Source organism: Hippopotamus amphibius, chromosome 6 (genome assembly GCF_030028045.1).
Source record: "Hippopotamus amphibius kiboko isolate mHipAmp2 chromosome 6, mHipAmp2.hap2, whole genome shotgun sequence".
Lineage (NCBI taxonomy): Eukaryota > Metazoa > Chordata > Mammalia > Artiodactyla > Hippopotamidae > Hippopotamus > Hippopotamus amphibius.
The window spans coordinates 163,890,273-163,914,828 of NC_080191.1; the positions used below are offsets into that span (position 1 = coordinate 163,890,273).

The 24,556-nt window shown below is 38.6% G+C and overlaps 1 protein-coding gene across 3 annotated transcripts in view; it reads left to right on the forward strand.

The window, feature by feature from the left end:
- TPRG1 (tumor protein p63 regulated 1) overlaps nt 1-24,556 on the forward strand; it is a 144,520-nt gene that overhangs the window by 41,598 nt on the left and 78,366 nt on the right. For 2 of the 3 annotated variants that reach the window (XM_057738126.1, XM_057738127.1), the window contains exon 4: nt 19,926-20,102. The exons of the other annotated variant lie outside the window; for it this stretch is intronic. In XM_057738126.1, coding sequence (XP_057594109.1) covers nt 19,926-20,102 — 177 coding nt within the window. The remainder of the gene's footprint in view (nt 1-19,925; nt 20,103-24,556) is intronic. 3 annotated transcript variants of the gene reach the window in all.

Consider the following 24,556-nt stretch of genomic DNA (forward strand, 5'->3'; position numbering starts at 1 on the left):
TTTTTGTGTTCCTTTTTGGTCATTCTTCTTTCTCAAAATTCTTTTACTTCTTCCACAACCCTCCACCAAAACCTACTTTTAAGAAAAGATCTGATTCCAGTCATTTCTACCAGAGTAAGACGTTGCCAGTTTCTTTTCCTTGCCTGTTTACCCTTATTGCTTGTTCAGACTTCCTTTTCGTAATGGAAGGAGGTGCTAGTTGTAAAGAAGACAGTTCAGGCATCTGGACTAAATGAATGGGCTCCCATTCACTGTAACTGTTCAAGCAGAAGACGGAAGGCTGTTTGTAAAAGGAACGGCACGCACGTAGGTTTTGAATGACCTTTCACACTTAAGTCTTCTGTTTATTTGTAGTGCAGCAAAAAACAGCAACAACAAAAACAATCAAACAAAAAAACCTCCAAAATAACAGCAGCAAGACTAAACAAAGCAAACATATAAACACACAGGCCCAGAAAGGTGAGAGCCTGGGGCTACGCTTGTCCCCTTTCCTCCTTTTTCTAATGGAATAAGACCCATCCATTATTACAAGTTACAGGGGTTGTAATATAGACCAACCACACAAGACTTTTCAAGCATAGCATTTTTTTGTATGTGATAGAAATGACTGGGCTTCAGGTATATCAACTTTCAGCTCCTTTTGGGGAGATGAGAAATCCCTGGCTATACATCAGTGGTTTAAACAATATCTGCTTTCAAACCAATATTCTAGTTTCAGAATGACGAATAATAAAAACTCTTTTTTTTTTAAGCTCTTTATTGGAATATAATTGCTTTACACTCTTGCACCAGCTTTTGAGGTACACCAAAGTGAATCAGCTGTATTTATACATATATCCCCATATCCCCTCCCTCCTGCAACTCACTCCCACTCTCCCTGTCCTGGCCCTCTAAGGCATCACCCATCATCGTGGTGATCTCCCTTTGATATGCAGCAGCTTCCCACTAGCTATCTATTTTACAGTTGGTAGTGTATATATGTCTATGCTACCCTCTTACTTCGTCCCAGCTTCCCCTTTGCCCCCCGCCCCCCCAACCCCGTATCCTCCAGTCCATTCTTTGAATCTGTATCCTTATTCTTGCCATGTCACTGGGTTTATCAGTACCATTTTTAAAAATTCTTTTAATGTAGTATATATCACATGCAAAATTATCTTCATGTCCATGAACTTGCTTTATCTTCCCTACATGCTTGCTGGTTGTATGACTGGCATTTTATAGATGAGAGGTGGAGACTAGGGAAGATGAAGTGGCCAGATGAAGATCCCATAAGTGACAGAGCAAGAAAGCTGGACCACACCCCTGCATTACCTGGGTCCTGATTCTTTCCCAAAGGATGCACAGTGTAGATGTGGGGTCACTAATGAGCCCAGCTCCAACTTTAGTTCTGGTTGATCAGACTCCTAGAAGTAGTTTGATATAGGAAGGCAAGGGGGGAGCTATTGAGAAGAAACTTGAAAGATGCTTATGGGCCTTATATATCATGTTTAAGAGCTTTGATTCTATCCCTTAGGTGATAGGGAGGCACTGATGGGTGAGAACCTGTGACTGTATTTCTATTTTGCAAAGATCACTAAAAGTCCACAATCTCTTGTCTAAAACCCTTGAATCCGTTGAGAATTTTTCCGATTTTGGAACTGTAAAACAATGCAGATATTGTTTAGTTTATGCCCCAAGTGGAGGTCTGGGACAACCCCCCATTATCAAACATATTAAAATCTTTTCAGGGAAACGTGATATTAAAAATAGAATAAATGGTCATACTGGTTCAGATATGATTTTACAGCAAAGTGAGTTTACACCACGGCTGCAATTTTCAGAGCTTTGTTGAATTTGAAATTGTGGATGAGGGTTTCTGGCCTGTACATGTTTGAAATGTGGAGAATCAACGAATGGGTGGGAGGCTAGGTGACATATTAGATACTTATGCAATATCCATGAGGGTCTGATCCAGTGGCATGCCCGAGCTGGTTCCCACGGGTTCATAAGAGGTGAATGGTAGGATTTCAGGCATTTTGAGAGTCCGTTGTTAATTATTAAATTTAAATTGTATACTTTCACAAATTATTATTATATACAAAATTAAGCTAAATGAGTTTCACCCCAAATAAATTTTAAACAAAGGTAATATATTCAAAATTCCTCATCCTCTGATGATTTTATTTCATTTTGCTGTTATGTATGCTTTGGGGGTTATTTTTGCCTCTTCTATTTGTGTGGTGGAAATAATACACGACAGTGTGTTCCTGTGCATCTCGACCAACTGCATGTTCAGTGATGTTGCGTTGGCAGCTTGGAATTGGCCCTGGTGGCAGCGATTACACCATGGAAATAAGCACTAGAGATCAGAGTTTGATTTATTGTTTTATTTGTTGTCTAAATTTAAGAAAGTAATGGAGGGTGTGTTAGCAATGCAAATTCAGTTTAAAAGTGAGTCGTGTCTGTGGCCATAATGTCATAGCACAAAAAAAGTTGAGGAAATAGTCTTCCAGCACTCAAAAACTATTCTCCAACTCAGCAAAAAAGTCACCTTTTTCATTGATGAATGGATGAAGTCTGTACAGGTGGCTGAGGAAAGATGAATGCCAGGCAGAGGCTGCAAGGTTGCAGAGGGTCTGTGTTCTGTCTGGGGCAGAGGCCGCTGGCTGTTCTCACACCTACCTGCTGATTCCCAGCCCATACTGGAAACTACAAAAAGCCTCTTGTTCCTCTGTATCCCTCTACCGCTGCAAAAGCATAACCCGGGGCACACTTGAAAGCAGAAGTGCTTAAAGGAATTCTGTTGATCACACTGCAGGGTGCAGTACATACTTCAGCACATACTGAAGGGTGCATTAGGAACTTCGAAGCAATAAGCAGATAACTGACACAGCTGGGCTTTGTGGATCTTTGTGTTTAATCATCTAGGAGAAAGGAGTTCAGGGTCACGCTTGGGCTTTGGCCTGGCAAACTGATGGGTTGTCTGCGCCATTATTCCAAGTTTAGAAGGACACAATAACTCTACCTTATTGAGAAACCACCATGCGCTAAACATTGGAAAAGAAACTTTGTGCACACAGTCTCACTTAATCTTCCCAGATATCTTGTCATTCACTTTTTACAGAACTTGTTGAGTAAAGTTTTGGGGCAAAAAATGTGTCTGAGGTGTCCATAGAGCCTCCTCATGGTGTTATTAAACAGACGGTTTTACGTATGGGTCCAGATGCCGTCTCCATTAGTTTTCAAAAACGGACAGGTATCCCGACATATTTGTGTAACCTTGCCTTCTATAGATGCTAAGGGTGTGAAATAACATTTTCAGTCAAGGCATTTTCCAAGAGATATCACCCAAACTAGTGCAGATGAGCTTCTTTGTTATGTGCTAAATTTACACAGATATATCATTCAGCAGAATTAGAAAAATGAATTCGAAGGCACTTGGGTAGAGAATACGAGGAGGATGGACAGAGAGACCAAAAGGAAAACTGGAGAGATGCACTCAACTCCAGCAAGATCCCCAGTTAGCTAAAACCATTAAGAATACCCTGAGGAGACTCCAAGTGAGACTCAGGTTTCCAGCCCAGCCCAGACCATTTAGGAACTTTCAAACTTTACAGCTATAAAGACAGGATGATGTTTATCTCAACTTTATCTCCTCCTCTCAACTGTCTTTCTTGGACCTTCTGGGAAAGGACTTTTAAAATAAATAGTGTGTACGCTTTTAGAAGTGATCCATTAAGCCAGCACCAGGGAGAACATCTTGACACTATGGAGTCTCAAAAAGTGCGATACGATGGCAATGAAGTGGCTCTTCAGTCAAATGTACTCAAGATGCCTTTGTCTGGTGGTTAAGGAGGCAGTAGGAGACGGGTTCTTTCCTCCACACACATTAGTATGGAGTGGTTGGGGGGGGGGGGGTTGTTGTTCTTATTCCTCTTATTCCTGAACCAGAAGACTTGCCTCTAGTGTCTGGGATCAAGTAACTCTTGCCCTTAATCTTCATGGAAAATACTTTCAGCATGTTTCATTGCCTACCTCTCCCGAAATCCACCTAGGTTTATATCCTTGGACTTTGTTGAAATCCAACTAACTAACTATGCTGGACATATAGACAGTAGAATGAAAGTGAAGTCAAGGGAGCAGCCTGGTGTCATAGGAAGAATCCTGAATTTGGAATTAGAAGACTTGGGTTTGATTCCTGGCTCTGCTACTTATTATTAGTGTAGCTAGGTGAACTTGAGTGGGCTTTCCATTTTTTTTAATTAGTGAGTTTATTTTAATATAGTCTTTTTTTTTTAATAGTCTTTAATCCATTAGAAATCCACTGCTCTTGAAAGAAGCACAGCTACTGTTAAGTTTTGGTATATATCATTCCAGCTTCTCTCCATGCATTTTTGTCAAAGATTGTTATAATATTAATAGATAACATTTATTGAGCACTTAAATTTTACCTTGTGATAAGTGCTTTCCATGCATTTGCCATTATGTTGGTATAATTTATATAATTTTGGTAATCTCTAAATGGAATTTTTCTTAGATTTTTCCTCTTTTTTTTCTCAGTTATCATGTAGTTTTTGTAAAGTATTAGACAATTACTTTTAAGCGGTCAATGGCTACACAAATGTAAAGGTTTATATTATTCTCTTAAAATTGAAGCACCAAGAAAGGGATATTTACTAGTGGGCCAGAGTAACTTTCCACAGTTGGAAAGGGAAATGAAAATATATAAGGCAATCTCCATTTATTTTTTGATAAAAAGGTAATATTTCTATAGCACTTTATAGTTTAAAAATTACTCTTCTTCATTAAATTCAGTCTTAGTAGCAATTGTCTGAGGTAGGAAACATCACCTCCAGTTTGCAGATAAGGAAATCAAGGCTCAGAAGCGTAACACATAGAAAATAAATAAACAAAAAAGACCTGCTGCATAGCACATGGAACTATACTCAATACCTTGTAATAAGCTATAATGGAAGTGAATGTAAAAAAAGAATATATATATAACTGAATTACTTTACTATACACCTGAAACTAACACATTATAAACCAACCATATTTCAATAAAAATTAAAAAAAAAGAATAACACAGCTCTAAAGCGGCAGAGATAAGGCTCCAATGCATTATGCTGCCATGACTTTTGCTAAAATGACCCTTTTGCTACTGAGCCCAGATTCCATGTGCGCTCCTTATCAGGTTGTAACCCGATGGCTAAACTCAGAATTCTGTTTCTTGGGCTTGGTGGGGTACGTGGAAGTGTGCAGGACATCTCTGCTTAATTTACAATGATTTCCCAGAAGAGAGAACTATCCTAGATGTTTAAATAAAAAGAAAGGCATCCTGGAGCAAAGCAGCGTTGAAGCACAGGAGACTGGGAACCATTTCCTAGGCACAGGGGACCGCTGGCGTTCACTGATCCCCAAGGCGATGCCTGTGTTCACTTTCACACCTGTGCCCACATTTGATCCTCAAACAGACCCAGGGGAGAAGGTAAGGAGGAACTACGGGCTTTATTTTATGGATGAAGAAACCCAGAGATTAAATGACCTATCTAAGGGCAACCACTTATTAAGGGTCACAGGAGGGCTTGACTTCATGGGACCTCTCTCCCAGCCCAGTTGTCTTCTCATTGCTCTGCTCTTGCTGCCTTTTGTGATTTTTTTCATCTCCTGACACAGCCATCACCACAGTTTAAATTGGTTAAATAATCTTCGTGCCTCTGTCTGGTTTCTTCATTGATTGTCTGTTGTTGGCAGGGAGGAGGACAGAGATTTGTTGGGCAGGTTCGAACTTTTCCTCTTTTCCTCTCCAGACCTTTCTGGCCTTGTTGTCCGTGTGGCTTTATTTAGTCTTTCCCCAGAAGCAACTAAAAAGTCAGCTACCTGTAGGGAATGGTGGCTGCTGTTGCTGGGATAAAGTCAGTCCTACTTTATCTTGTCACAGTCTAATTAGGATTGCTGAATTATTTCATAATGAAAAATGCTGCTACTAATAATTAAAAAAATAAAGACAGAAAAAAGAAACCCAAACAAATTGAGGAATCAGGGAGTGCTAGACCTTTTAGTCATGAATAATAAATAGAATATGCAAATTAACAACCCGAAATGTATCTCCTACCAAGCCCCACTCATTTTTGCACACTTCCATTGATTCTAGACTTGGCTACTCAACGTGTGGTCTTGGAACCAGCAGCGGCAGCATCACCTGGTGCTTGTTAGCGATGCTGACCCTCAGGAACCACCCTAGTCATCCTGAAACTGAGTCTGCGTTTTCACAGGATTCCCAGTTGATTCCTGTGATTAACCTTTGAGAGGCCTTGGTCTCAATCACTCTCAGTCTCATGCTCTGAGCACATCAGTGGATTCTCACTGCCTACATACCCTTCTGTTGCGTCTTTAAAACTCTGCATGTCGTGGACTGAACTTCCCTTTCCAGCCTTATTCACCATTACGCCCCTTAACAAATTCTGCCAGTCAAACTGAACTGCCTGGTGTTCCCCCAGAGCTCCTGACATGATGCCTTGGCTTCGTGACTGTACTCACCCAGTGTGCTCTGTTTGGTATGCTTTCTCTCCTTCCTGTTCATCCGGGCTTCTCCTGTCCTTCAGGGATACTGTGCCCATAAAGCTTTTCCATATTAATTCAACCAGAATTATCTTCTCTCCCTTCTCTGTGCTTACCTTATCCACCTAACATAGTTCAATGTGCACACTGTGAGGAAAGAATTCCTTGAGTCAGGCCCTGATTCTAATTCACCTTTGTCCAAGCGCGTCTCTGCCCATGTCCCAGTACTTAGTGCAGTGTCTGGCATGTGGTAGGGGCTCAGAACTGATCATGGACTTGACTTGCATCTAATTCTGATAGAGTCATTTACTGCTTGAAGCCCTTCACTGACACTAGCAGTGTCCATCCATTGAGTCCTACCTCTCTTACCTTGGGCCTCCAAGCAGCTCCAAGCCCAATGAGAACTTCCTCCATCCTTGGGTGAAAGTACTCAGGCTGAAAAGTGCCTCAAATCTATCAAGATGTTAATGACCTGTGGCAGGACTCTGGCAGTAACAAAAGTACCTCTGTTGCCAAAATCCATTTATGCTGGGTGCGTGTTTTTGACAACCACTTAATTAAACACATTGCTTTTCTCTGTAAATTCTTCCATGACAGCAGCCTCATCCAGATAGCTAATGGTCCCTGAGTAACCTGAATTATAGGACAGTGAGGGCATTTAGTTACTGCAGTCACAAACATACTTGGAAGTGTTTGTTTTCCCAAGACTGCTATGAATTAAGGAGGAATCGGAAAGAGCCAAGAGGTGAAAAAATGTCTGATGCAGCCAAATGCCCAGCTCCATCACTTATTAGCTATGTGACCTTGGTATGTAAATTTCTTACATCCTCTGGACCTCAGTTTTATCATTTATAAAATGGGTACGTAAAGAGGGATATTAATTTAATAATTAAATTATTTTATATATATATATACACACAATGCTTATACCAATTCATGCCACATAGTGTGTGCCACCTAAGAGTTTGCTTTTATAATAATAATAATAACAACCATTATTATCATTAATCATATTCACTCATCTATACATCTATGTATGTCTTTACTGAGCTCCTTACATAAGCCAGACTCTGCCCTAAATGATGAAAATATAGAAACAAGGAAGACAAAATTTCCATCTTCAAGGAACTCTCAGCCTGGTAGGGAAGGAGGACGTGTAAATGAAATCACAACACAGTATGATACTTGCTGATACACAATCCTGCACATGATTCTGTGGGAGCGCAGAGCTCACTGTGTCTGTCTTGTTGACATAGGTCAAGGGGATACCCAGGATTAAGGGAGGAAGAGAAATTTCCAAAAGGATATGATGGGAAAGAACATCCCAGGAAGAGGGGAGAATCTGTGCAGGGTGACTGAGAGAGGCTCAGGGAACCACAGACAGTTCACTGTGGCTGGATTAGTGAGCAAAAGTCAGAGAACTAGAAACAAGCTGGAAAGGCAGAAAGAAACCAGAAAGGCAAGAATTTTGAACGCTAGGCTAAAGAGCTTGGATCAGATTTTTTTTCTCAAGTCACAAATCGGTGATCCAAGAGCCATTTCCACTCAGCTAAGTATTTTTCAAAATTTGAATTTGGATGTTTTTAGTTAAGATATGTGCTCCCAGTTTGGCAGAACCTTCTCACTTCCCACTGCCATGCACTGGCCCCTCTTTTTAACCTGATACCGTGGTGCGTGCTCGGCTCTCCCACTCATGACGGCCAACCGGGTGCATCTCTTCCAATTCCAGGTCCAGGGACCTCACCTTGGTATCTTGAAATCCGTCATGACAGGATAGTTAATACCAAGGAAATGAAATCAGGACATCATCATTATTATTATTTTAGAATGTGTTTACCATTTATAGCACACAACTGCCTTTATGTTTCCTTCATGACCACTATAAAGGCATGGCTGTCTTGAGTTAAATCAGCTGTTGACATTATTAGAAAGGCAATAGATTCTGGAAATAATTGCCCAATAATTTAAACTTAGTCTTGATTATTTAGGGGACTGCCAACGTGTGTGTGTGTGTGTGTGTGTGTGTGTGTGTGTGTGTGTGTTTTAAAGAAGACAAATAAGACCTCAATCTTAATATTGAGGCTATCAACACATTTAGGTCATTACAGCTGTTTTATACAAACAGCTATTATAGTCTCTTATGAATAAACATGCTGCCTGATTTATAAAGAGGAAATTGTCTCCACTCTGTGGGGTCCCTAGGTTATCCCAAAATGCCCTGCTGTAGGGAAAGTAGGTTGGATCTAAGAAGAGTACTCAACGTGAAGAGAACATAGCCTCTGCTTCCACTAGTATGTTCAATAGAAAGAACTATCAAGTTTAAGAATTGCTGTAGCTTCTGAAATGCTGTGCTATGTGAATTAATAAAAAGGTAGACTTCTGAGCAAAGATAATTACCAGGGAAATTGTATAATGATGAAAGGGTCAATCCTTTCATCCAAGAAGACAGAGAAATCTTAAATATGTATGCCCTAAATAATGGAGCCACAAAATATGTGAAATAAAACTGATAGAACTGAAAGGAGAAAGAGACAAATCCATGATTTTAGTTGGAGACTTCAAAACCATTCTTTCAATAAGATATAAAAAAACGGGCAGAAATTCAGCAAGGATTTAGGAGAACTTAACAGCACTAGGACCCAATCAACATTTATAGAACACTTCACCGAGTAACAGCAGAATACATGTTCTTTTCAAACACCCACAGAACATGTACCAAGATTCACCGTATCTTGCACTACAAAACAAACCTCACCAAATTTAAAAGAATTGAAATCATACAGGGTATGTTCTCTGATTACAATAGAATCAAACAAGATATCAATAATAGAAAGTTAACAGAAAAATATCTGAATGCTCAGAAACAAAACAACATACTTCTAAATATGGGTAGGTAATCCTGAGGTCAAAGAGAGAGTCTCAGAGGAATTAAAAAGTTCATTGAATGGAATCCAAATAAAAATAAAACATATCAAAGTGTGTGGGACACAGCTAAAGCAGTCCTGAGAAAGAAATTTATAGCATTAAAGGAAAAGTGCTCGAATCAATTGAAGAAAAGTCCCAAGTCAATAATAGAAACTTCAGCTTCAAGAAATTAGAAAAAGAACAAACCCAAAGCTGAGAAGAAGGAAGGAAATAATAAAGATAAAAGTAGAAGTTAATAAAAAACAAAAGCAGCAAGGAAAATTAAAGAAGCAAAATGCTGGTTCTCTGAAAAGTTCAATAAAATTGACAAACTGCTAGCAAGGATGACCAAAAAAGAAAAAAAAAAAGACACAAGTTACAAGTATTAGGAATAAAACAGGAGATATCACTACGGACCCGACAAACAACAACAGAGAGATAAGGAATTACAGCTAACAACTCTACACATAAATCTGACAACTTAGATGAAGTGAACCATTTCCTCAATACACACAAACTACCACAACACACCCAAGATGAAGTAGGTAATTTAAATAGCCTTATAACAATTAGGAAACTAAATTTGTAATTAAAACCTCCAAAAGAAATATCTAGGCCCGGATGTTTCCACTGAAATATTCTATTAAATGTTTAGAGAAGAATGAACACCAACTTAAATAATCTTTTCCAGAAAATAGAAGAGAAAGGAACACTTTACAGCTCATAATAGGCTAAAGAAGAAAAATCATATGATCACATGAATGGATGCAGAAAAAATATTTGACAAAATTCAACATACCCATTCATGACAAAACCTCTCAAAAAATAATAGAGGGGAACCTTTTCAATTTGATAAAAAACATCTACATAAAACCTATAACTGACATCATGCTAGTGGGAAAAGATAACGTTTTCCCTCTAAGATTGGGAATGAGGCAGGTGTCCACTCTCACTACCGATATTCAACGTAGTCCTGGAAGTTCTAACCAGCATAAGGCAAGAAAAGCAAAGAAAAGGCATACAGGTCAAACAGGAAAGAATAAAAACTGTCCCTAATTGTAGAAGGCATCATAGTCTATGTAGAAAATTCCAAGGAATCTACCAAATATTTTCCAGAACTAGTAGATGTGTTTAGCAAGCTTTCAGAGTACATGATCAACACACAGAAATCCTTTCAATAAAAATTTTTTAAAAAATTAAAAAAATCAATTATATTTTTATACACTAGCATTTAGGAAGTGAAAACAAAAATACAATAACATGTATAACCAAAAAAAGAAAAATATTTAAGTGTAAATCTAACAAAATATGTGTAAGACTTACGCAGTGAAAGCTACAAACTGCTGATGAAAGAAGCAAAGATCTAAATACCATGTTCATAGACTGGAAGAATCCATACAGTAAAGACATCAATTCTCCACAAGTTTCACATACAGGTTTAACATAATTCCTTTCAATCTCAGCAAGATTTTTGTAGGTATGGACAAGACTATGCTAAAATTTTTATGGAAAGACAAAAAGAATAGTTAAAACAGTTCTAAAAAAGAAGCATAAAGTGTTTCTCACCCGCAATGCCTATTTTCTACTGTATAACTTCAGCTCCTGGCCAGAGCTGATAGGACAAATGAGGGCTAATCTGTTAGCTGATGTGAGACCCAAAAAGACAAGTCAAAGGAATGATCTGGACGAACAGAATCCCCTATTTTGAGAGTCTGAATTGGGAGATTTAGGACTACAGAGGGCAGTTAGCTGTGAGAGCAGATTTTGCAAGTTCATGTACAGTCAGGACTAAGGAGATAATAAGGTCATAGGCAAGGTGGAATTAAAGAGGAACACACATTGGCAGTAAGCAGAAGGAGACATCCGTCAAGAGGAAACAGATGAGATGTGTAGAGGGATACATGGACATAGTGAGAGACACAGTCCCTGAGGGAGTAAATTTCATTCCTTGTGACTTTCCAGGTTTCCTAAATCCCAACTGTGCTATGGTTCCTGATCTTGGATTTCTGTGGGATTCCTCAGAGTATTTTTATAACACATCTCCTCTTCTTGGACTTGCCTGATGTGGGCTGTGTCCCCTGTACCCAAGGAGATGTAACTAACACAGTACAGTAAGCAAATCTCTCTCCCACTTAAAAGAATAAAACAATGGAGGTGGCAAGATGTGAGCATTTGTTGTATCTTGTCCCTCTGCTCTTCCCTTTCTGCTGCCTCCTGAAAATTAGTCCTTGTTCTCCTGCCAGCTTCTTTGACTTCCGATCAAGTGAATCCCCTGAAGTGAATTCCGGGGAGGAGGGGAGGAGAGAACCCCTCAGGGGGTGGGCCTCCTGTTAGAGCCTGGCGTGCCCTGGAGGATGAAGCTATTCAACAGCCCTTCAGTCATTTTGTGGGAAAGAGAGAAGGATGGGGTGTGCCCAGAGTCCTCTTTTTTTGTGTAGCTTTTAAAATATCCTCTTACTGATGGTACTGTGGTAGGGGGAGCACAGTTGCCTGCTGCGTAGGGAAGAGAAGTGGGAGAAGCAGCTAGATGGAATGCATATGTCTTGGGTTGGGGGGATCAGAAGCACTGGATTCTCACCTTGGCGCTGTCATTGGTACTAGATGCATGTCACCTTATTGAGACTTGTTTCCTCCATTTGTAAAGTGGGGATAATAATCTTCTAATGTGAGAACATTCACAAAATGCAAAGAAATTGTGGTTATTTCAGCATATGGCATGGCTTCTGCTTAAACCTCCGTCCACTCTCCTCCTTGTTCCTTTTGCTTTGGTTACACTGGCTTCCTTGCTGTTTCATACATGGTAGATCCCATCTGGCGACTTTCTTTTCCAGGGGAAAAATGAACCATTCTTTTTTTCTACACTCAACTGCGGCAATATGAAATTTCCTGGTAGGAGTTCTCTTATTCAGGCAAAAAATAGTCTCTGTGGATACAAAAATGGGTGCTTCCAGGTACATCCTATGCATATTTTATGGGGACACTTTGCCCTGTAGTGGTACATGTTAAAGATGTGTTGGAGAAATGAAAAAATATTCCTGAGACCTTTTTTTGTGTACCTCCAGAGAGTCATCTGTACTTTGCAACTTGTGCTTTTCCAACACTGAGATGGTCACCAAACAGCAGGAAATGAAAAGGCGATAAGAGAGTCTTCTTTAAGGGCATCAAATAGATGCCTGGTGCTCCTTTTCCGCAGCCCTGTGGGCAATGGGTTGGGAATCCAGACACCACAATCTGTGGACTTGTGCTCTCTTTATTCAGTCTCATCACACCCATTAACTCTTCCTTAAGAGTTGAATGCTTTCCTCAGTATTCCCAGTAGCTAAGCACAGGGCCAGGTACATGGCTGGCTGCGTGGGGTAGTGGGAAAAAAATGAACCACAGGAACTCAAATCAGGGGATGGGAACAGGGAAGGTTTGTGGACATCGGGCTTTTATTAGAATACTGTGTTTACTTGGAGGGTCCCCTATTTTAAACAAATTGGAGAGGCCCGGGGAGAAAGTAACCAAATGATTGAAAGAATTGCATGTGGCTTATTTAGCTAAAGGTTTTGTAAGACTTCACTTAACCCAGGGGGAGGGAAATTGCTTTGCTTCAATGCCATGCATTTTTCATCTGTTTGTGTTTAAACAGCAAACCCAAACTGGATTCTCTTCAGGGCCTGGAACCCGGTGGGTGCTCTGGGAATATGTGTGGAATGAATGATTCAGTGTTTTCCTCCTGAGTTGCTGATTCCTGGCTAGCCAAGATACTGTCTTCCTCTTTCAAGGGCTGGTTATGCTAAGAGGCTAGAGGCGCAAAGGAAAGAAGATTGATTTGTAAATCAGGTATAATCACTCTATTCCACATCAGGGAAGATGTCTTACTGAGTGTGTGTGTGTGTGTGTGTGTGTGTGTGTGTGTGTGTGTGCGCGCGCGCGCGCGCGCGTGCATATTTGGGAGAAAAATATTAGAATATTCTGGGGAGAAAAATCATTTCCAAACCACAAATTGACTTGACACAGCCTTAAAAGAGCAACTGAGAGTATTGTTAGGTGTAGGGCTGAGGCCACTGGCAAGGCTTCTGGGATGGTTTGAGTAACTGGGTTGGGGGGTCCGGAAAACTTGCTCGAATGGGTCCCGCCTGTCATTGCTGGTTCGCTGTTGCCCTCTACTGGCCAAACTGTTGTAGTCCCAGGAAACTGCAAATCTCCAGGAGCAGCTAGGTTCTGTTTCCAGTAGGAGCTCTAGGCCTCTTTCCCATCAAAGGGGGAAATGCAGCTAGTGCTGAGGAATGGTAGTGGTGGGAGGATGTGGGAAATTCTCTGCCAGGAGAGACAGGCTGTCATCACTGAGGGGATGACTCTTATGATTCTAATTTTTCACTCTATGCTCTGCTCATTTGCTAAGACCTTGCTCTCTCTTTGGCTCTGTGCTGGGCACAGTGAGGGGACCCAGATAGGGCTCAGTTGCTGTTTCTACAGCAGAAGGTCTCCCATCAAGTGTGGGGAGAACGGAAGGACAAGTACAGAAAATTGTGACTAAGGCCACAACTGAAGCGTTGGTAAAGGCTGTGTGTATTTAAAGGAAAGAGAGATGGTATCTGTTTGGGGGTGAGGGAGGTGAGGTGAAGGGGACATTAAGCAGATAGCACTGAAGCTGGGAACTTGAAGGATAGGTGATTTTTTTATTTAAAAATATCTCTTTTAATATTACTCAGCCATAAAAAAGGATGAAATCATGCCATTTGCAGCAACATGGATGGACCTAGAAATGATCATATTAAGCAAGCCAGACAGAGAAAGACAAATATCATATGACATCACTTATATATGGAATCTAAAAAGATGCAAATGAACTTATTTATCAAACAGAAATAGACTCACAGACATAGAAAACAAACTTACGGTTACCAAAGAGGGTGGTGGGAAGGGGATAAATGAGGAGTTTGGGATTAAAATATACACACTACTATACCTGAAATGAATAGCCAAGGGGGACCTGCTGTGTGGTGCAGGGAATATCTTGCGGTAACCTGTGAAGGAGGAGAACGTAAAAGAAGAATAAATATGTGTATGTGTGTGTATGTGTGTGTGTGTTTGTGTGTGTGTGTGGATGGCTGAATCACTTTGCTGTATACCTGAAACTAGCATAACATTGTGAATCAACTATATTTCAATAAAAATTTAAAGAACTATCTCTTTTATCATAGCAGTAGAAAGTTTACTATAAAAAAGTAAACGTTGGCTAAGAAAAGCATGAGAAGAAGTGAAAGTTACTCAGAATCCCACCACTCAGAAATAATCAGAGATAACATTTTTTTGCCAGATCTTTATTGGAGTATAATTACTTTTCACTGTTGTGCCAGTTTCTGCTGTACAACAAAGTGAATCAGCTGTATTTATACATATATCCCCATATCCCCTCCCTCTTGAGCATCCCTCCCACCCTCCCTGTCCCACCCCTCTAGGTCATCACCCATCACTGAATTGATCTCCCTGTGCTATGCAGCAGCTTGCCACTAGCTATCTGTTTTACATTTGGTAGTGTATATATGTCAGTGATACTCTCTCACTTCATCCCAGCTTCCCATCCCTCCCCCACCATGTTCTCAAATCCTTTCTCTACGTCTGCATCTTTATTCTTGCCTTGCCGCTGGGTTCATCAGTACCATTTTTTTTTTTGAATCCGTATATATGCGTTAGCATACGGTGTTTGTTTTTCTCTTTCTGGCTTACTTCACTCTGTGTGACAGACTCTAGGTCCATCCACCTCACTACAAATAACTCAGTTTCATTCCTTTTTATGGCTGAGTAATATTCCATTGTATGTATATGCCACATCTTCTTTATCCATTCATCTGTTGATGGGCATTTAAGTTGATTCCATGTCCTGGCTATTGTAAATAGTGCTGCTATTTTTTTTTATTTAAAGAAAATTTATTTTCAGGTGTTATAGTGACTTTTCAGTAAAATTAAAAAAAAATCATATTAAAAACCTTGTTCTGGGCAAAAATAATACACTTAGTACTAATAATATATTTCACCTTAACATAATCATATTGAAAGTTTATCTTTTACATTTGGTTGCTCTTCATTGTGCCTCTTCTTTTAAGTGACTGTCACCTTCCCAAAGAACATTGTGGTACATGCATTATGGTTTTCTCAGGGTATGTGCCCAGTAGTGGGATTATTGGGTCATATGATACTTCTATTTTTAGTTTTTTAAGGAACCTCCATACTGTTTTCTATAGTGGCTCTACAGGGCTAACATTTTGATCTACATATTTTGTTGTTGTTGTTGTTGTTACAAAATTGGAAGTACACTGAAGGTACCATTTTATATCCTGATTTTTCTCACTCTTTTGGTATGAACATTTTCCCAATGTTACTGCTTTTTTTTTTTTTTTTTATTTTGAAAATGCTTTATTTTATGAGGGAGTATTTCAATGCGTAAATCCAAGGAGAGGATTCTTCAAGCAGCATGAGACAAAGCATACAGGTTGCACTGCACAAGAATTGTTAATTCCTCACTAATTCATTTCAGAAATATTTTTTGAACACCTACTGCCTGGGAGACACAGTGCTAAGAACGGACTCTGTCTTTGCGATGTTCACAGTATAGGAGAGGAGACTGACATTAATTTGGCGATCATAAACATAACTATAAAATTGCACCTGGGATAAGTGCTGTGAAGGAGAGATGTGCAGTTCTATGGAAGTACATATTAGAAGAGACGTAGTCACAGAGGTCTGGGAAAGCTTGCCAGAGTAAGGAGTGATCGAGCTTAGCACTGTAAGAGTTAAGCAGGTAAAGAAGATCAGGAAGGACATGGCTGGCAAAGGGAACAGCATGGGCAAAGTCCCTTCAGTAGGAGTGGGCGTGGTGAGTCCAAGAAATGGAAAGAAGATCAAGAAGGGAATGCAGAGGGGTGGCCTGAAATGTTGTTGAAGAAATAAGGAAGGCCCGACACTGCAGAGCCTCTTAGACCAGGTGAAAAATTTTTAGCATTTCTCATACGAGCTATGGGGAATTGTTGAGGTGTTTGAAGACAGAGTTGGGAGGTAAAGGCCAGATTTGTTTTTAAAAAGGTCTACCTTATTGCCTTATCATGACACGGCTGGGAGGGAACTAAAGTAAATGTAGATAAACCAGGTTCAGGTGGCTGACAGCCCAAGCCCACCGAGAAGAAGACTGCAATGGTCCAGGCAGGAGATGTGGGAAGACTGGATTAGGATGGAGAGAAGCGGACGATTCTGAGAGATGTTTGGGGAGTAGAATGTTTAGGACTTGGCATGTAAGGTGAGGAAATAGGATGAGTCCAGAAAGATTCCTAAGTCTCTAGTGTACATAACTGGATGGATGGAGGCTTTTCCTCCAAGATAGGGAACACTGGAAGAGGTAAAAGTTTGGAGGGGACCGTCATAGATGCTGTTTTGGGGGAGAGGTTTCCCAGAGAGAACAATTCCAGGGGTGGCATAGATCATCATATCAGCTCCTTCCAGAGATGGCTCTTAATCACACTTGCACACCACACTGGAGCATCCTCTGTGGGTGAATGGCCCCATGGAGAAACACAGCACTATGCCTGGATTTGCTGTCTCCACACTTATTTCAGGTCCTTGAACTATGGCTTGCTGGGTGTAAAGCACTGGGCAAATCATTTTAAGGGTCTCTGGACCTTAGTTTCTCGTCTTTAAAATGAAGCCAATAGCTTTTCATCCAAAAGATTGTTGGGAGGACTAAACAAAAATATTGATATTCAAGGGCTTTGTGAACCTCTGTGAACTGCACAAACACGATATGTTATTGTTATTCCGACTCCTATATTTGTTCTGAATATTACCGCCAAACTTAAATTATATTAATATTAGGAATATAAAATTCAGTGTTTTCTCCAAGGGTTCTTTGGGGCAAAAAGCTGTGATTGAAGTCTAAATAAATAAATTTACCACCCAGAAGCTAGAGATGGTGGCCCCAAACTATTTATAAGCCTGTGTGTTTACTTGGATTCAGACTTTCCCGACATGTAAATTATGCAGTCTGTGTCACAGCAGAGCACTCTGTTCCTAAAAAGAATTCTTTTTTTTTTTTCTTGAATCCATCTTTACCTTTTAAAATAAATCTCATTATGGAGTGCTGACATTTTCAGTAAAACCATTCAACCAAAATCTGAGGATTTTTTAGACTAAAAACAAGTCTGGTTTATTAGGCAGCAGCTTAAAACTTGCTGCTAAGTAGATACAATCTATTTAGAGAAATTTATGTAGATATCTGATAAACATTTCAGAATCCTCATCTCTTTCTGACTAAGACTTAAAGTGTGAAACAGATTATCAAGAATTCTCTCCTCTTGGTGGAGTAGAAGTTGAGTATTGCAGCATTGTTGAGGTGGATGGAAACCATAGGACCAAGATTTAAACCAGATCTCTTGACTCTGTATCTTTAACTCTACTACCATATTCTAGCTGAGTGACTTTTGATGTGACCTTCTTCAAAGTGTGGTGGGGAGATGTAGAGCTACTACTTGTACATGCATAATGGCTGGCATATAATAAGGCCATGATCTCATCTTTCTTTGCCTCCTACTGTTTCTCCCTATTTCGTCCTCCTTCATCTCCCCCTTTCTCTCCTTCACGTCTCCTCTTGTTCCTCCTCCTGTCGATTAAACGTCTAATTTAGTCTTGCCTCTCTGTCTTTGTCCTTCATTGAGGAATGGCATATACTGGGGGTTACCCAAGGTCACTTAGTCACTTAGGTCCCTGCCAATGATAATAACAGCTTATTTATAAACCACCGATAGAGAATCGCGTTGCTTAATCCTCTCCCCAAACTTATGAGATGAGTACTGTCTCCATTTCACAGATAAGGAACATAAGCTACAGACAGGCTGAGTGTCCACTCTTATAGAGTTAGTCATTGGTAGAGCTGGAAGTTTTCACTGCCACACTCATCCAGCCCAAAGGCCTCCAAAATGCTTATGACTGGCACTCATTTATGCACTCAACAGATATTTATTTAGTTCAGGATATTTGACAGGAACAGAGTAAATAGTCCCGCAGGCATAGTCTCTGCCCTCATGGAGCGCGGGCGTGCGTACACACACACACACCCGCACACACGCAGGAATGATGCTCACACCATACTCACTGGCATCGCCCTACCCTCTATAATTTGGTGTCCATTCTGATTCGTCAGCGTTCGCGTGGTACCAGTTACTAAATATTTTACATACTGTTCTTTCTTACAAACTATGGTAAGTGCTGAAAATGAAAAAGGGTCATGATCTTAGAGAAAATGTAATAGGGGGACAAGTTTACCTACGAGTTTAAGAAATCTTCTTTGAAGGAGGCATTTGAACCATGGCTTGGACAAGTTTTCTCAGCCTGCTGCGAGATGATGCTGGGCAGAGGCCAGACCATACAGGGACCTGTAGTCCATGTTAGGTAACTTGGATTTGGTCCTGAAATCAAAAGTATGCCATTTTATAAAGTGAACAGGGGAATAACATTATTCCTTTTGTATTTTGAGAACAGCACTGTGGGTACTGTGTGAGAATGGATGGGAGCAGGGTTCCCAGTCCTAATCTGTAACTTAGATTGATTCTATGTAGTGGGGATTCAGATATAAATCAGTCACAAATCATTCTTTTCTGTCTCTTAGGGAAGACAAAACATGTACTGAAACAGTTATAAGTCATGCAGTGCTATATACAAAGGCTGTAGCCGATAGAAAAAGTGTTGTGGGTGAGAGGAATTTCAGCCCATGCTCACATTTTTTAACCAGAAGCCTTCCTTTGATTCCTTCCTGTTCTCTCTGTTGGAGAGATTCTTAACTCTCAGAATATTTCATGCGTACCCTGAAAGGCTTTCATCTCTGAAGCAAATCAGTTCAGTAAACACTTATCTAGTATCTTCTTTGTCTTTGGCTCAGAAGAATCCCACTTCACTTGTTTCACTGTATTTCTACCACAAGAAAATGATAGAATGAGCTTGAAATAGTGATAGCTTAGGTGGGGCTCAGTGGACCTATATTCAAGTCTCCATTTTACCTTCAGTCAGCACTGTGAGCTTTGGAGATTAGCATCAAATAATGCTTAGTGAGTCATCCAGATTGAGTTAGAACAAAGATTATTTTTGGTGTCCTTTGAGGAAGATGTGCTCCATGGAGGTTTTCTAGAGTACTGGGAAGACGTGGAGGAGCATGGATCAGTTGACTGCCAACATGATACAATCTTGCCGTTCCTCTAATGGATCCTGTCAAAGGTAATCATGTCTGAGCTCTGTGGCCATAAAACCTTTCCCTGTGATCCTCCACTTCCCTCCTCACTTGGTCGTGGGGCCAGAAAGAGAGAGAGGGAATGGCATTCTTCAGCTCTTCTTTCTTCTGAGGTGATCATACCTCATCATTTTCTGTGTTACTAGAAATATTTCAGTGAATGCCATCAATTTCAACTTGGAAAGATTATGCCATGGACTTTTCTTGTCTGTGGTGTTTTTTTCAGGATAGACCACTGGAACAATGAGAAGGAGAAGATTTTGCTGGTCACAGACAAGACTCTTTTGATCTGCAAATATGACTTTATCATGCTCAGCTGTGTGCAGTTGCAACGGATTCCCCTGAGTGCTGTCTATCGCATCTGCCTGGGCAACTTTTCCTTCCCTGCGATGTCACTGGACAAGTGAGTGTGATGTCTTTGACTTGGGAAAGCGGTGCAGTGGGGGTGGGGCATGCAGGGAAAACAACCACAAAGTGCAGCTCAGTACTGCAAGCTGGGAGAACCCAGGGGAGAGCAGTGAAGCTGTAGTCGAATTCATCAAACAATCCTTGAGTTTCTACTCTATGTCAGACACGAGGGATACAATTTAAAATACATTTGTATGTTAATATGGGTACCTGACAAGTGAATGGTTGAATATAAAGTGGAAAGAGCTGGGGGGACAAGGAGGAAATGTTCTTAACCTAATTCATGTGGCAGAGATCAGAGAAGCTTTCCTGGTGAAGCATTTGAGCCAATATCTGACATGGGGTAGGAGTCAGCCAAAGAAGAGCAAAAGCTTAAGAACATTCCAAGCAGAAAGAAGAGAGCAACCAAAGGAATGAAGGTGGGAAAACTGTAATGCCTTTGGGAATTGAAATTATTCTATAAAGCTACGGACAGAACCCATGATGGCTAATAGCTCTTCTTGAAAGGAGTCTCTTTGGGATCTTCCCTGGAAGCTTAGGGGAGGAGGGTACATCAACTCACTTTTCGAGATGTTGACAGTTACCAAGAGACCTGGTGAGGTCTATAGAGGAGGGCTGCTGAACTGAGTAAACTCTTGTTATGGTCTCAGAAGGAACTGACTTTCCTCAACATTTTAAATCTAAGCCAGAAGGACAGCTGTCTTCCTTTGAACCTCTGAATGTGAACTCTTCCCATGGAACTGTGAGCTCTTTGAGGGCAGGTACCTTTTGTTGTTGTCGTTGTTCTTTAAGCACCTGGCTGAAAAATCTTTCTAAAATACTGAAAAAAGCATAGGTTGATCAAGTGATTGGTTTTTCTTTCATAAGGCATATCATATCAAAGACCTGTTTTTTATTTGCTCTTTTCATGGATGTTAGAAACGACTGATTTAGTTCACTGATTTTTGAAATGGTGGGTTTTTCAATAATATAGGCACATGGTAAATATATGTTTAAACATTGCAAAAAGTTATTTACTGTCAGGATATCTCTACTAGCCCAGACTTTCAGTTTCCTAGCATTATCTCCATAGGTGATGGACGTTTCATGTGTTTTGGGTTTTTTTGTTTTGTTTTGTTTTGTTTAAGAAATAGTCTGTAAACACATAAGGATAAAAATGTCTTTGGATGTATGTATGTGTGTTTATATGTATTTGTAATACATATTGATGCACACATTTATCATAAATTATTTTACAGTGGGTACACATACCATAAAATGCCCTGCCTCAAGCTATTTTACCCAAAGATGTACCTTGGAGAGTTTATTACATAATCATGGAAAGATTAACTTCAGTCTTTTTAGTTGTGCAGAATATACCATTCAAGTCTATTCATCTAGCCTCTCATTAATGAATATTTATTTTAACCTCTTCTACTACAAACAAAACTGCTATAAATATCCTTGTTTATAGGACTTTGCATAAATGTGCAAGTGTGTCTGTAATGTAAATTTCTGCAAGTGGAAATATTAGGTCAAAAGTCATGTGAATTTTAACTCATAGATACTGCCAAATTGCCTTCCAGGTTATGCTCCCATGAAGTATGAATATCCTTTTTCATGCACTCTTACCAAGATTGTGTTTTGTGAAACTCTTGATCTTTGCCAGGGAGATAAAGAAAAATATTTTTGTTTTAATTCCATCGCTAGAATTTGAAGGAAGCTGAGGGTGTTTTTCTTATGTTACAAAATAATTTTATCTTTCTGTGAACTGCCTATTTTTGACTATACCACATGATTTTTTCTACTGAGATATTGATTTTTTCTTATTGATTTATAAGAGATCTTTATGTATGAAAGAACTTGGTCCTGTTTCTGCCATATATATTGTGAATATTTTTTCCCATTTGTCATATCTTTTTTAACTTTATAATGCTATTTTTTACTTTCTTTGAGTTTTAGGTTGTCAAATGTATCAGTCTTTTAAGACTTCTAAGTTTATTTCTTTATTTATTTTTTTTGAGAGAGGTTTTCTCCAAACTGAAATTATAAAATATATTTCCAAGTTTTCTTCTAGTTTTTTAATAATTTTATTCAAAAATTATTAAATTTATGTTTCATCTGGAATTTACCTGAAGTAAGGAAAAAGATAAGCAATCAGCTTTATTTTTCTATCCAGATGGCAGGCTAGATTTCTCAACATCATTTATTCAGTACTCTCCTTTATCAATATATATTTTACCGTGTGTACTTCTATTTATTTCTGAATTACCCATTCCATTTATCTGTTTATTAGAGTGCAAAATTGTTTTAATTATTATAACATTTTATTGCCATTTTAATATCTAGTAGAGTTACTCCCCTCTAATTAATCTTCTTTTTAAAAGAATTTGTTTATTTATGCATATTTATTTTTCCACCAGCTTGCCTAATTAAAAAAAATTCTGTTGTTAATAGGATTTTCAAATATTCAATCAACCATTCAGTCTTAAGATAAACACATTTAGTCATGGTGTGTTATCCTTTCTATATACTGTTGAATTCAGTTTGCTAATATTTCATTAAGGAGTTTTGTGTTCATGAGGATATTAGTCTATTATTTTCATTCTTTTGTAATATCTTTGTCAGGTATTTGGGTTATGCTGGCCTCCTAAAACAAGTTGGAAAATGTTCTCTTCTCTTTTATTTTCTAAAAGATTTTGTGTATAAGTGGTGTTCTCTCTTCCTTGAATGTTTGATAGAATTTACAAGGGAAATTTTCTGGGCCTGAGATTTCTTTGTGGCATAGTTTTAGATAATAAAGTTAATTTCTTTTATAAATATTGAGTTACTCATATCTTTCTCTTCTGTGTTAATTTTGGTAAATTGTATTTTTCAAGGAATTTGTGGTTGAAGATCTTTTATCTAAAAACATAAAGTTATTATTCCATTATTATCCCTTTAATGTCTTCTTTCCTGATATTGGTGATCTGCATTCTCTCTCTCTTTTTTTCTGTTGATGAATCTATTGATTTTGATGCTTTTAACAAGAACATGCTTTTCACTTTGCCAATTTCATGATTGTCTGATTTCTATCTAATTGATTTCTACTATTTTCTTTCTTTTTTCTTCTACTTACTTTTGGTTTATTTTTTCTTTTTTTAACTTCTTAATTTGGAACCCAAGAGCATTAATTTTAGGCCTTTCTTCTTTTCTGATGTGAGCATTTAAATCCATAAATTTCCTTCTAAGCTTTCGCTACATCTCACATATTTTAGTAAGTAGTCCTTATATTACTATCATTCAGTTAGAAATATTTTCTAATTTTTCTTGTGATTTCTTCTTTTTGACCCATGGTCACTTTGGAAGTTATGTTAGCAAATTTCCAAATATTTTGAGTTTTCCTAGGTATTTTAATATTATTGAATTTTATTTTAGAGAACATACTGTCTTTGATTTTAATCCTTGCAAATGTATTGAGACTTGTTTTATTGACTAAACTATATAGTATATTTTTGTGAATGTATCGTGCATTTGAAAAGAATTTTGTGTGTGGTCTTCTATAGATCAGTTAGTTCATTGTGTTTGATAGTGTTGTTTAGATTATTTATATTTTTACTGATTTTTGTCTAGTTTTTTTTTTTTAAACCAGTTACTGAGAGAGGAGTGTTAAAAGCTGCTGTTCTTGTGTGAGTTTCTCTTGTCTCTTTAATTTTATTATTTTTTGCTTCAAGTATTTTGAGAATCTGTGTTAGATTCATACACATCTATGATTGGTATGTCTTTTTGATGAAGTGAACCTGTTTTCATTATGAAATGTTACTCTTTATCTCTGGCAATATTCTATGTCTAAAATTCTATTTTATATCTCATTATAGCCACTCCATCATTTTTATGCATATTTTTGCATAGTATTTGTTTTTTCATCCATTTTCTTTCTCTTTTGTATTGTAAGTGCTTTTCTTGTTGAGATCACATAATTGGGTCATACTTTTAATCTGTTCTGATGATCTCTGCCTTTTAATTGAAGTGTTTAGTTCCTTCACATTTTATGTAATTTTGATATGATTGAAGATAAAGCTACCTTAACTTGTTTTCTGTTTCCCCCTTCTATTTTTTATTTCTTTGTCTTCCATTTATATCCCTTCTCACTACATTTTATGTTGCAGTTCTCATGCATATTATTTTTATGTGCATTTCAACCCCCAAAGTATAACATTTTAAATTTTGCTTTAAGAAATCATATGCATTTCAAAGAAATTAGGATACAAAATTGTCTTTTCTATTTATACACGTTTTCATTTCTGATGCTCTTCATTTGTTCCAGGAAATTTGAGTTTCTCTTCGATATCATTTTCCTTACACATGAAAAATCACTTTTTAGCATTGTTTGTAGTGTAATCCACGGTAATAAAATTTCTTATTTTCTTTCTTTCTTTTTTTTTTTTGGAAACGGGAAATCTTTATTTAGCCTTTATTCTTAAAGAATAT